Source organism: Brienomyrus brachyistius, chromosome 3 (assembly GCF_023856365.1).
Source record: "Brienomyrus brachyistius isolate T26 chromosome 3, BBRACH_0.4, whole genome shotgun sequence".
NCBI lineage: Eukaryota > Metazoa > Chordata > Actinopteri > Osteoglossiformes > Mormyridae > Brienomyrus > Brienomyrus brachyistius.
Window position 1 is genome coordinate 19,714,683 of NC_064535.1, and position 10,745 is coordinate 19,725,427.

Sequence of the window (10,745 nt, forward strand, 5' to 3'; positions counted from 1 at the left end):
TGAACAGGGCAGCAAGTTTGCATGGTATCCAGGGTGATGTCAGCATATCAGCCTTAGGGATGGGCACGTTCAGCAGGAGTAACTGTGGATGCAACAGGAAGCTGACTGAAAGGGATGTCAGGGTACTAACCTGTACTGTAAAAAACATAAAAAAACACAAAAAACATAAAATCACAGCTGCCCATTGCAGAATTAAATATGCACCTCAACTAAACCACTAAAACTGTTTGTCCAGAGCTCCTCTGGGCCAATACTCATGGTCGGGCTGCTATAGCCAAACCTTTGGTCACTCGTGCCAATGCCAAATGTCAGTTTCAGTAGTGCCAAATCTTAGGCTGTGGAAAATATGAAACGTATTGTTCTCTGATGAGTCCACCTTCACAATCCATCCCACCTCCGGGAGAGTTACGGTGTGGAGAAGCCCCAAAGGGCTCACCAGCCAGACTGTTGCATACCCAGAATGCAGCACAGGGGTGGCAGTGATGGTTTGGGCTGCAATATCATGACATTCCCTAAGCCCACTACTTGTTCTAGATGGGCACATCACTGCCAAGGACTACTGAACCGTTCTGGAGGACCATGTTCACCCAGTGGTTCAAACATTGTGCGCTGAAGGTGGTGCCATGTATCAGGATGATAATGCACCAATACAAACAGCAAGACTGGCGAAAGAGTGGTCTGATGAACATCTCCCATGGCCTGCACAGTCACCAGATCTGAATATTACTGAGCCACACTGCGGTGTTTCAGAGAAGTGAGTCAGGAAGCATATTCCTTCATCAGCATCACGTGGTGAACTGGCCACTGTTCTGCAAGAGGAATGGCTCAAAATGCCTCTGGCCACTGAACAGGACTTGTATCTGTCATTCCCAAGACGAATTGATGCTGTATTGGCCACTAAAGGAGACTCTAGTCTACACCACACTATTAAATTATTATGGTTCAAAACCAGGTGCTTCAGTTTCATTGTCCAACCCCTGTTCAAAAGTCATTCACACAGGGTGGAGGCGGGATTTGAACATAGAACCCTTTAGTAGTAAAATGTTCAGGTTCTTTAATGTAGTTTTATTCACACAAGACATATTTATACCAACATCACTATAATAAGTCTATGTCTTAGAGTTCTTGTGAATAGTCATATTTATAAGTGCAGTATATTAATCGATGAACAAAATAAAATGAATACAATGTCTGGTGTTTGTAATATGTGGTGTCTTGTCTCTCAAACATGTGCATTTTTCCTCTCATTGTCTAGAACTAAGAAACCATGCATTTCACTGCACATTGTATTTAGTATAACTGCGAATGTAACAAATAAAACTTTGAAACAAACTCAAACTATAAAGTGACCAATTGCAACAAAGCATACTTAATGGTGACGTTAATATTTTCACTGTTGCCTCTAGTCTATTCTGGCGTCTCTTTTACAATGATTTCCAGAGGCAAGTTGCGGTTTGTCACTATTGACATACAATGACGAACAGAAAATTCACACATTCAGTTCAGTTCCAGACCGATTCCTTCTGTTAAATGGCATCCATTCCAAAACAAACAGACCAGCCATACATTCAACTGTGTTGTTATTCACATCTTCCCTCTATATTGATATCAACTTTTAGATATAGTATGCTCTGGGAATGCGATAACACCTGCGAAATTGTTCCGTTATTAAATCTCTTAGTACCTTCTGTAAATGCATCTTGTTGAGGTGACAAACGTAGATCTCGCCAAGTAATCTTTTATTTTTTTCTTTGCATAAGTCCAGATATGTATTGATAGAAATACGTGAGAGGCTGCTGTTTTGGAATTTTATTAGCCGTCATGTTTTGGGTCATGTTCACACGACATGCAACAAGGCGAACAATCTGGAAAAAACTACATTTTTGCTGCAGAATTTATTTGAAACCATATTCTTTAGTAAGTTTCAATTATTCGTGTATTTATTTTGAGGCAAATCCAGGACAGGAGCCTGTTGATGAACATACCCGGAAAACTTTTCCAATTTGAGACTGTTCCCATCTCTAAAGCACACCAATATAGCGGACGTCTCGGGAACTTAGGCGCATTCCAAGGACTGACACTTCAAATTTTAATCTATAGTCGGAACTGGAATAGTCGGATTATCTTTCGACTTTTATCTTTACAAGTAGGTCGGTGAACTTTCGCCAGATGCGCATGTACGAGTCATTGTGCGCTCAGATCCCCAGCCAATGGCGCTCATGATCCCTAATGAAAAGGGGCATGTCAGGGTGGTGCAGACCCCTGGGCGGGGCTCACGGTACCCAAGCAGGTAACGCCAGCCCCAGAGAAGGGAGGTCTTGGGTGGCATCGCAGTCTGCCGGTTGTTTGCAGGGAGGATCAGAGCACAACCTTGTCTTTAAAGACTGCACGTCTGGACGGAGTTTTGTACGTGCAAAAGGCGACCGTTCGCATCCTATTCGGGTTTCTAATTTTATTATTTTTTTCCGAATGTCTGTGCGCCCGTCTTTAATATGCTGAGCAGAAAATCCGGTCCGGGGCTGCTGAGCGCGGCGGGCAGTATCGATCGCGGCAGGGTTGGGGAGAGGCTGCAAGCAGCTCTAGCGGGTCTGCAGGAGCTGCATTTACTGAAGGAAAAGCAGTGCGACATGGTGCACTGGGCCCTCCGGATGAACCATGAAGATCCATTGTCCTCCGTTCAACAAGATGCCGATGGACCGGTGATCGGGAATGAAGAGCAGCGTCTGGAGGCGACGTTGGCAGCCCTTAAACAGCAACTGGTAAGTTTCCATCTGCCAGTCAGTGACTAAAAATTACCAGAATGCGATGTTTACTTTGCCTCAACACATTTGCTGTGAATTAATATTTCAAAGTCCGTCAGTCAGACATGGGTTATCAATGGGATCAGCCAAGTCTGGGCATGTCACACTGTTGGCAACGCCTGCTTAATTGCAGTATGGATTCATTAAGACTCCATTTGGGAAGGATATCACACAGTGCTCATGTTTCTACTATCTGCAATCCGATCGCGCTGTAAGTCTGTTACCGGTATTATGGCCCTGGTTATAAACTTGTATTTGTAGGTGATAACGATCCAGTGGCCTGACCTTTCAGGAAGGGCTTGTTTTTTTGCGGCAGCGCCGCAGGGGGTAGCGGGGAGTCATAAATCAAGGGTCATTCCGGGACTTGAAGAAGGACCTTCGTGTGCGCTGGTGGGGGTCGTTTCATCTCTGATCATTAACTCACTTTCATGAAAGTTAAAGGAAAAAAACATGAAATTTCACTGCGCAGTGTTGTTTAAATGCCAAGAACTGAGCGTTATCTGTAGGATTAATTTATGAGTAAGAGAACCAGAATATAAAAACCTACAGTTTATTTATGGATAGCATAGACAGTGCTCTTGATACTAAATCAGCCTCCCAAATGTAATAAGTTATGGTATGAATTAATCTTTTTATCGATAGAGAAATTACACAACATTGTGGACATTTGGTAAAGTTTATTCCGTACAATTTTACTTTGTGTATAATGCAGTCTGAAATTTGAGTTTGGGCTTGTTTGTTTTACTGATTCCTGGCTATTCAAACCGTAGTACAGACACGAGCAGCTGTATAAAGTTTCCATTTACAAATATTTATCAGACTGGTGCAAGTCTCCAGAGGTGCAAAGCCAAAACAGTAATTTCCCCCTCCCCCACTGAGCTTTAAGAGCAGGGCAGAGTGATAACATTGGGATTCGAGTAATGGTCTGTCCCCTGTGGCCAGGGGCATTACTGATCTTAGCTGCTTAAACAAACATGAGTTTCTGTTGTCCTCTCTGCCCCTCTAAGGTTGCACAATGGGCTGGTCATTCGCTGTTGGGGGGGAAGTGAATTATCCACCTAGAGCTGCTCTCCCCAGCTCCTTGTCCTTGTTTTGTTAATCAACAGCCAGACGTCTTCCTTGTTTTTCCAGCGTCGTATAACCTGAGGAATCGTGTTGGGCACACAGCAGCGAGGATGTCGCTCTTGGTCGAAGGGTTTTCCGTCATGGTTGGCTGGTGTGTGACTAGCATGAGGAGTGAGTGGGTCTTAGCGTTGTGTGTGGTTTGTTCATATAACGACCTTTTCTGAGACGAGAGTGAGACCCAGTACAGTATTTAAGGCTGTGACCTTTGACTTAAAGAAAAGATTTAAGTGCATCTCGGGCACCAATTCCTACTTCCGGTTTAGGCTCATCTCATGTTGGGACCCTTGATTGACCCCGTTTTCAGTATGCTGCAAATGCACCATTTTTACCAAAGTACCTGTGGTTGCCTTACAGATGCGGCTGCGCAGACAGGATGTGGGGCTGAAGAGCCATTTGCAGCAGCTCGACCAGCAGATCAGTGAGCTCAAGTTGGATGTGAGCAAGGCCTCCAGCGAACATCTGGAGAGCGACAGCCGACCCAGCTCCGGTGAGAAGTGACACACAAACACAAACCCTTGCTGACAAGCTAACAGTGTTGTGTTGGTTCTTCCAGTCCTGATATGCTCATGGTCACTGTCTTTGTTCTGGCACGATGGATCTCGTACAGATTACTCAAACCCAATGGGTTGTCCTTTACATAAGTCCATGGTGTCATTTTTACATTTTATAGATGTAACTCTTTGGGAAGAGGTCTGCAGATATACCTCAGGATGTTTAAGAATAAGTAGCTTGCATTTGATGCTAATCATTGTCATCTTGGAATGTGTATATGCTTCCTGAATGGAACGACTATAATGACTTTGTTATGGCCCTCAAGGTTTCTACGAACTCAGCGATGGCGGATCGGGATCGCTGTCCAACTCCTGCACCTCTGTGTACAGTGAGTGCCTCTCCTCCTCCCAGAGCAGCCTATTTCCTACTCCATGCAGTCCTGGCCTGCTCACCCAGCCAGCAGGCAGGCCAACAGAGGCTGCTCGCCCCCGCTCTGCCGACGAGAGCACCTCACAGGTCGAGCCCCCCAGGGTCAGCGGGGTACGCCAGCCTGGCTCCCGGATCCGCACCGGGGTCGCAGATAGGGGCAGGCCCAGGCCAGTGTCCACAGGTAGGCCACACTGTCTCTTGGATTTCATACACCCCCCATCCCAAGGTATTTCTAACTTGCGAACAATGCAGGAAACATTTAGCAACCTTTCCGCAAGGACTGGGTTTGTTTTATAGTTTGATGTGATAGGAAATAAAAGCCTTGTAAAATTTAGTTTGTCTAAAATTTTTGTAATGACTTTTTCTCAACTGGGCTGTGGTTCCCCCACAGGAGACTTGGAGAGACTTGTGACCCCCAGTCTGGGACTTTACAAGTCCATAGAGTTAAAGAAGACTTCCCTGTGTGTCAATCTACAGCAGACTGCAGTAAACCCCAAGTACCGAAGTGACCTGCTCTCACGTAGTGGTGCTGAGGTTTACCGTTATCCCAGCCCTCTTCATGCCGTGGCCCTCCAGAGTCCCATGTTCTCCCTGAATGGAAATGAAGTCAATGTCCCTGCAGAGACCCTGGAGTCCCAGGACAGAGCCACCCCAAGTGCTGAGACTCCCGAAGGGGGTGAAAGGTCGGAGATCAAGCCTGTGGGGTACATCAACAAGATCCTCCAGTGCAGTTTGAGTAAGAGCAACCTCATAGTGCCCCAGCTTCCAGTGAAGAATCAGAATGAGGCTCCTGCTGTGGGAAACAGAGCATCAGCTGTCAAGGACCAGAATTCATGGATGCCCTACATGGGCCCTCAGGAGCTCCCTCTGGAGGCTGAGAAGACATCAACTGCCCAACGCAACCAACTGTCATGTGACGGTTCTTCCTCTTGCCTGAATCAGGTTGAGAACATATCCACGTCATATTGCCAACCGTACGCAGGAGATGTACATGAACCTAAGACCAGGGAGGACGCAACCCTCTCTGGCATGCCAAGGGAGGGCAAGGAAGGGTCTGGAGAGCACCCTCGCCAGGAGTTCAGCCTCAAGGATGGAGAGATGGCACGGTCTGTGAAAAAGCCCAGTGTGATCAGGACTTCCAGTGTCAAGGAAAGGCGCGATCCTGAGGGAACCATCCACACCACTCAGCCAGAGTTTGTTCACGCCCAGTTTGTGCCAGCTGGCTCAAGGCGTGTGAAAGTCAGGCAGGCAGACAGGAAGACGAAGGCTGTGAAGCTGAGAAGGCGGAGCTCAGAGAGGCCCCGTTCGGCAAAGCAGCACCAGCAACTGCAGTTGTACTGCGATCGAGAAAAGGAGCCCAATGGTAGGGGTGTCCGACACACAGATAGGGCTCCTAAACAAGCAGGAGAGGGCCGAGTCTCCAGAGATCCACCCACCCACATGTTGGATGGAGGTGCCCGGTTATACTCTGAGTCTAACTCCATGCCCCATTTTACTCGCCTCCAGCCCCAACTGGAACCCAACTCCAGGGTGAAAAAAAATCTGCGGATACAGCACCCTCATATAGAACGCATGTCTGCCGATCCCAGCAGGAAGAAGCAAGTGACCCGGAAGTGGCCGTCGGCTGCAGAGACCGGTCCCTGGCCTGCTTCTCTTAGTGTGGCTCAGGGTCAAAGGTCAAGGGAGGTTCCAGGGACATCACGCAAGACAGGGCTTGTACGCAACGTGAGACCCCGCTCGGGGCCATGGGTGGGCCCCCCACGCTCTCTCCACCCCTCATCTTCATATTTTAGTAGCTATGCCATCCGCTGTCCAGCAGCCTCACACTACCCACCGGCGAGCGAGTCAGGACAGTCCGAGTACTCTGCCGATGGGGCGTCCCTCTTCCACTCCACCATCGCCGAGAGCAGCGAGGGCGAGCTCAGTGACTTCACCACTAACCGCTTTGGCGACAGTGAGTCCAGCCAGGGTTCCCAGTCGCCGGGCGACTCCGACAGCAGCGCCTCTCTGGAATATGATGACGAGGAGGATGAGGAGGGCGGTCTGGTGTGGGCGGAAGCAGCAGTTGGACCAACTGCAACCGGTGCATCCATGCGCCAGTCCTGTCCTGAGCAGCCAGGCTTTCGAATCAAGGCCTCTAGAGCCCTAAAGAAGAAGATCCGGAGATTTCAGCCAGCTTCCTTAAAGGTGATGACACTGGTGTAGCTCTGTCTGTCCAGTCGTTGCCACGGGATAAAGAGCTGTCATCTATTGGACTGCTGTGTGCCTATTGCTGGACTGCCAGTTGACTAGTGGGACGGTTCTATTGACTTTATATTGCTAAAACATCAGGAACAAGTCAAGTGAAGCCAAAGATCTTCGCTCCTGATTATTATCTGAGTGTTTCTTCCTATAAGCATAATCAAAAAAGTATGAATACACAATCCATATTCTTGCAAGTACCAGTAATTAATCAAGAGCCTAGATATCGTAATTGTAGTCATGTTTGTCTTTAGTGTTTCTACACAGCAACTTTTGACATGTATGTACGCAGTGTGTTTTCAAAATAAAACACTTTAATTTGGAATGTGTTCAGTGTATCAGTCCTCTCCCCCATTAAACCTTTCTGTGAAGATCTACTCATTGGGTTACTTTCATCCTTGGTATATTAACTCTGCCCTTGAAAGAATTCTCTAATGATCCGTTTATGCGGCATGGGGGAAGGAAATCTCGCAGCACTTTGTGATGGCGGTCTAGCCAGAGTTTATGGCTGGGAGTTAATTTCACAGGCTGTTAACCCTGCATAAGAGCAAGCCTTGGATTTCAGTAAGGAGCCAAAATCCTTTTACAGCCTTGAATTTCTGTAGATGGTTCTTGGGCCCTGGAAAGAAAGGGAGCCAGAGAAGACCAACGTCACAATGAGTGGTTTATGTAGTTACTCGAGAATCTGTAGCCCTGGATGAATAGACAGGGGGCGAGTGACATGGGATAATGCGGAAAGGGTTAGGGATGAGACAGTCCTTGTTTGGAAAGCTGCCTTAGAAGATTAAACACCTGGGAACTGCAGGGAATGCTAAGCCTTCCTCTAAATCTGCTTCGATACTCCTCATTAACAAGGCCTTTGCGCTGAGTTTGAGGAAATGGGGGAAGGTTTCAGCCTGTTAAGCTGTGCCCCCCCTCCTCCCCGTGAAGCCCCCTCAATGGCAGTCTATGACATCATTTCCCCAAGACTGCAGGAACACCGCTCCAGTGGCCCTGCATCCGAATGCTTGGCAGATGAGCCAGACTGCCATGATGAAACCATGCGCCAGACCACAACACAGATTCCTGTAATTAGGACTAATTATCAGCTCTGTGTAAATTTTATAATTAAGTTCACGTGTGAGAAAACTAGTCTGGCTGCTTGCAGGCTTTCGTTTGATTCTTCTTGGTGTTGCGTTTCATGAAAACCCTAGTACATCATATTCTTTGAGTTTATTATACATTAGGTCTCTTTAAATTTAAGAACCTCACTTCTTCTGGTCGGGCTCTGTTATAGAGGACAACCAAACCCACCAAAGTATGATTAGTGCATAAGAACCTGCTGGGGAGCAGTTTGCTATTTTACAGTAAAGACCGTAGTTGGTAACATAAATTACAGCAATGTTTCACAGTATATTAAGGAAGGCTGGCTGGTGTATATGACTTACTGTGGTCTTATTAGTCCATTGAGGAACAAAGTGCGTGTTTATTTGACAATGACGGGATTAGCATTAGCAACCCCCTGACCTTGAATTGAGCTATTCCACCACAACCTACGCAGAGTTACACAGGAGACCACAATGGTTCTAGTTATGTTACCCCTGAGACCTGTCCGAATCCGGTGACCTTTGGGACTCTCTGTTGAAAAGTGGGTCAGAGTGTCATTGTCTTCACACAGACACAAGGAGAGCCTGGTTTCATCTATCTGCGTTAAGCTTGCTGAGATTGACCTTGACCCTCCCCCTCCCTGGCCGAGTTGGTTTTCAGGAAAGGAGCATTTCCCATGCCATTGTGCACCAGCCTTTTTCACAAGCAAATATCCCTTAAAGTTAATCCTGTCTGAAAATGCCACTTTTGCTACGGTATGAAAATGTGGCCGGTAATTAAAAAAATTTGTACAGCGTATTATAATCCTGATATTGCTGGATGCCCCGCACTGTTTTCTGTGTGAATGTTTTGTCTGCATATATATCTGTAACTAAAATGTATATATTAATTGTCTTCACGGTAAATAAGTCAAATGCCAAAGTAAATATTTTCAAAATGATTTTATATGGGAACTCGGATTTATATGGGAACTTTATATGCCTACATAACACAAAAAAATCCTGGACAAAATATACTCCTCTTTGTGAACAAAGACTCAGTTTGATTTTATGTTGCTCTTAGGAAAATACGTGGATCGGAATAACCGAGCAGCACCCATACACAGACTTTTCAAGAAGCAGATGGTCGAATGGGTTGGGGGTGGGGCTTAGGGGACATTTTTACGAGGGTGTCCCTGTTGGAAATTTTGGCAGCCTCAAAAGGCTATTTAATCAATCAGGCAAAAGGTACAGGTGCTCAGACATCCCCACCTTCCATGTACTTGTTTCTGTAGGCTAAAGTTTACAGCAATTTTCTTTTAAGTTATCTGTGGAGAAGGAAGAGAAAGTGTTTTCTGACTGTAAAGCATGACTTCTGGCTTGTGTTGTATAGCCTCCTATCCCCCACTGAGGACAGTCACCATTCAGGCCACAGGCCTGGTTTGTTTAAGGCATCAATACTCAGTCTGTTCCTTAGGCTAAAGACTCCATCCATCCATCCATCCATCCATCCATCCATCCATCCAATTTCCAAACTGCTTATCTGACTGGGTCACAGGGGGTCTGGAGCCCATCCCAGAATCAATGGGCACGAGGCAGGGAACAACCCAGGATGGGGGGCCAGCCCATCGCAGGGCACACTCACACACCATTCACTCACGCATGCACTCCTATGGGTAATTTAGCATGTCCAATTAGCCTCAGCATGTTTTTGGACTGTGGGGGAAATCCGGAGTAACCAGAGGAAACCCCACGACGACATGGGGAGAACATGCAAACTCCCCACACATGTGACCCATTCAGAGACTCGAACCTGGGTCTCAGAGGTGTGAGGAAACAGTGCTAACCACTGCACCACCATGCGGCCCCTTACAATGCTAACACTGCACCACCATGCCACCCCTTACAGTGCTAACCACTGCACCACCATGCCACCCCTTACAGTGCTAACCCCTGCACCACCATGCCGCCCCTTACAGTGCTAACACTGCACCACCATGCCACCCCTTACAGTGCTAACCACTGCACCACCATGCCACCCCTTACAGTGCTAACCACTGCACCACCATGCCGCTCCCAGGCTAAAGACTCTTAGGCCATAAATATGGCTGCAGTATGAAGGGTGTGTGGGGGATGTGAACCCAAAGGGAATAATGAATAGTAAGGGTGCCGAAGGTTGAACACACCTGTTAGAAAGATCCACGCAAGGGGGCTTTGGCTGTAATACTACAAAGAGCTCCCTGCAGTGGGGGGGGTGCTCACAGCATGCAAAAGGATTACCAGTGTTATGTGGGATCTCGTTACATTGATTATTGTTCCAGGGCTTGTGGTCCAGAAATGTAGGCGCCACCGGGCCTGTGTCCCCCAACTGAGCTGCCGGGACCCCAGTGTGTCCCATTCCTCCCATCCAGCTTTAACAGCTTTCTGACACCCTCTGGTCCTTAGCAATCTGTTACTCTTGCAGGTGAGCAAGCTTGAATTCAGGTGAGGGGCGTGAACATGTGTACCAGTCTGAGAGGAAACACCCAGGGCCTCAGGCCCAGAATCAGCCGGACAGACTGTGCTGCCCTCAGAGTCACGCATTAAAGGTCCC

The 10,745-nt window shown here is 47.3% G+C and overlaps 1 protein-coding gene across 1 annotated transcript; it reads left to right on the forward strand.

Annotated features, from left to right (window-relative positions):
- The first annotated feature begins 2,155 nt into the window (after positions 1 to 2,155).
- On the forward strand, positions 2,156 to 7,413 carry dact2 (dishevelled-binding antagonist of beta-catenin 2). The gene is made up of 4 exons (XM_049009491.1): positions 2,156 to 2,759; positions 4,281 to 4,413; positions 4,744 to 5,028; positions 5,239 to 7,413. Exons 1-4 carry the CDS (start codon positions 2,493 to 2,495, stop codon positions 7,050 to 7,052), a joined length of 2,499 nt encoding a protein of 832 aa, XP_048865448.1. The 5' UTR covers positions 2,156 to 2,492; the 3' UTR covers positions 7,053 to 7,413.
- The last annotated feature ends 3,332 nt before the right edge of the window (positions 7,414 to 10,745 follow it).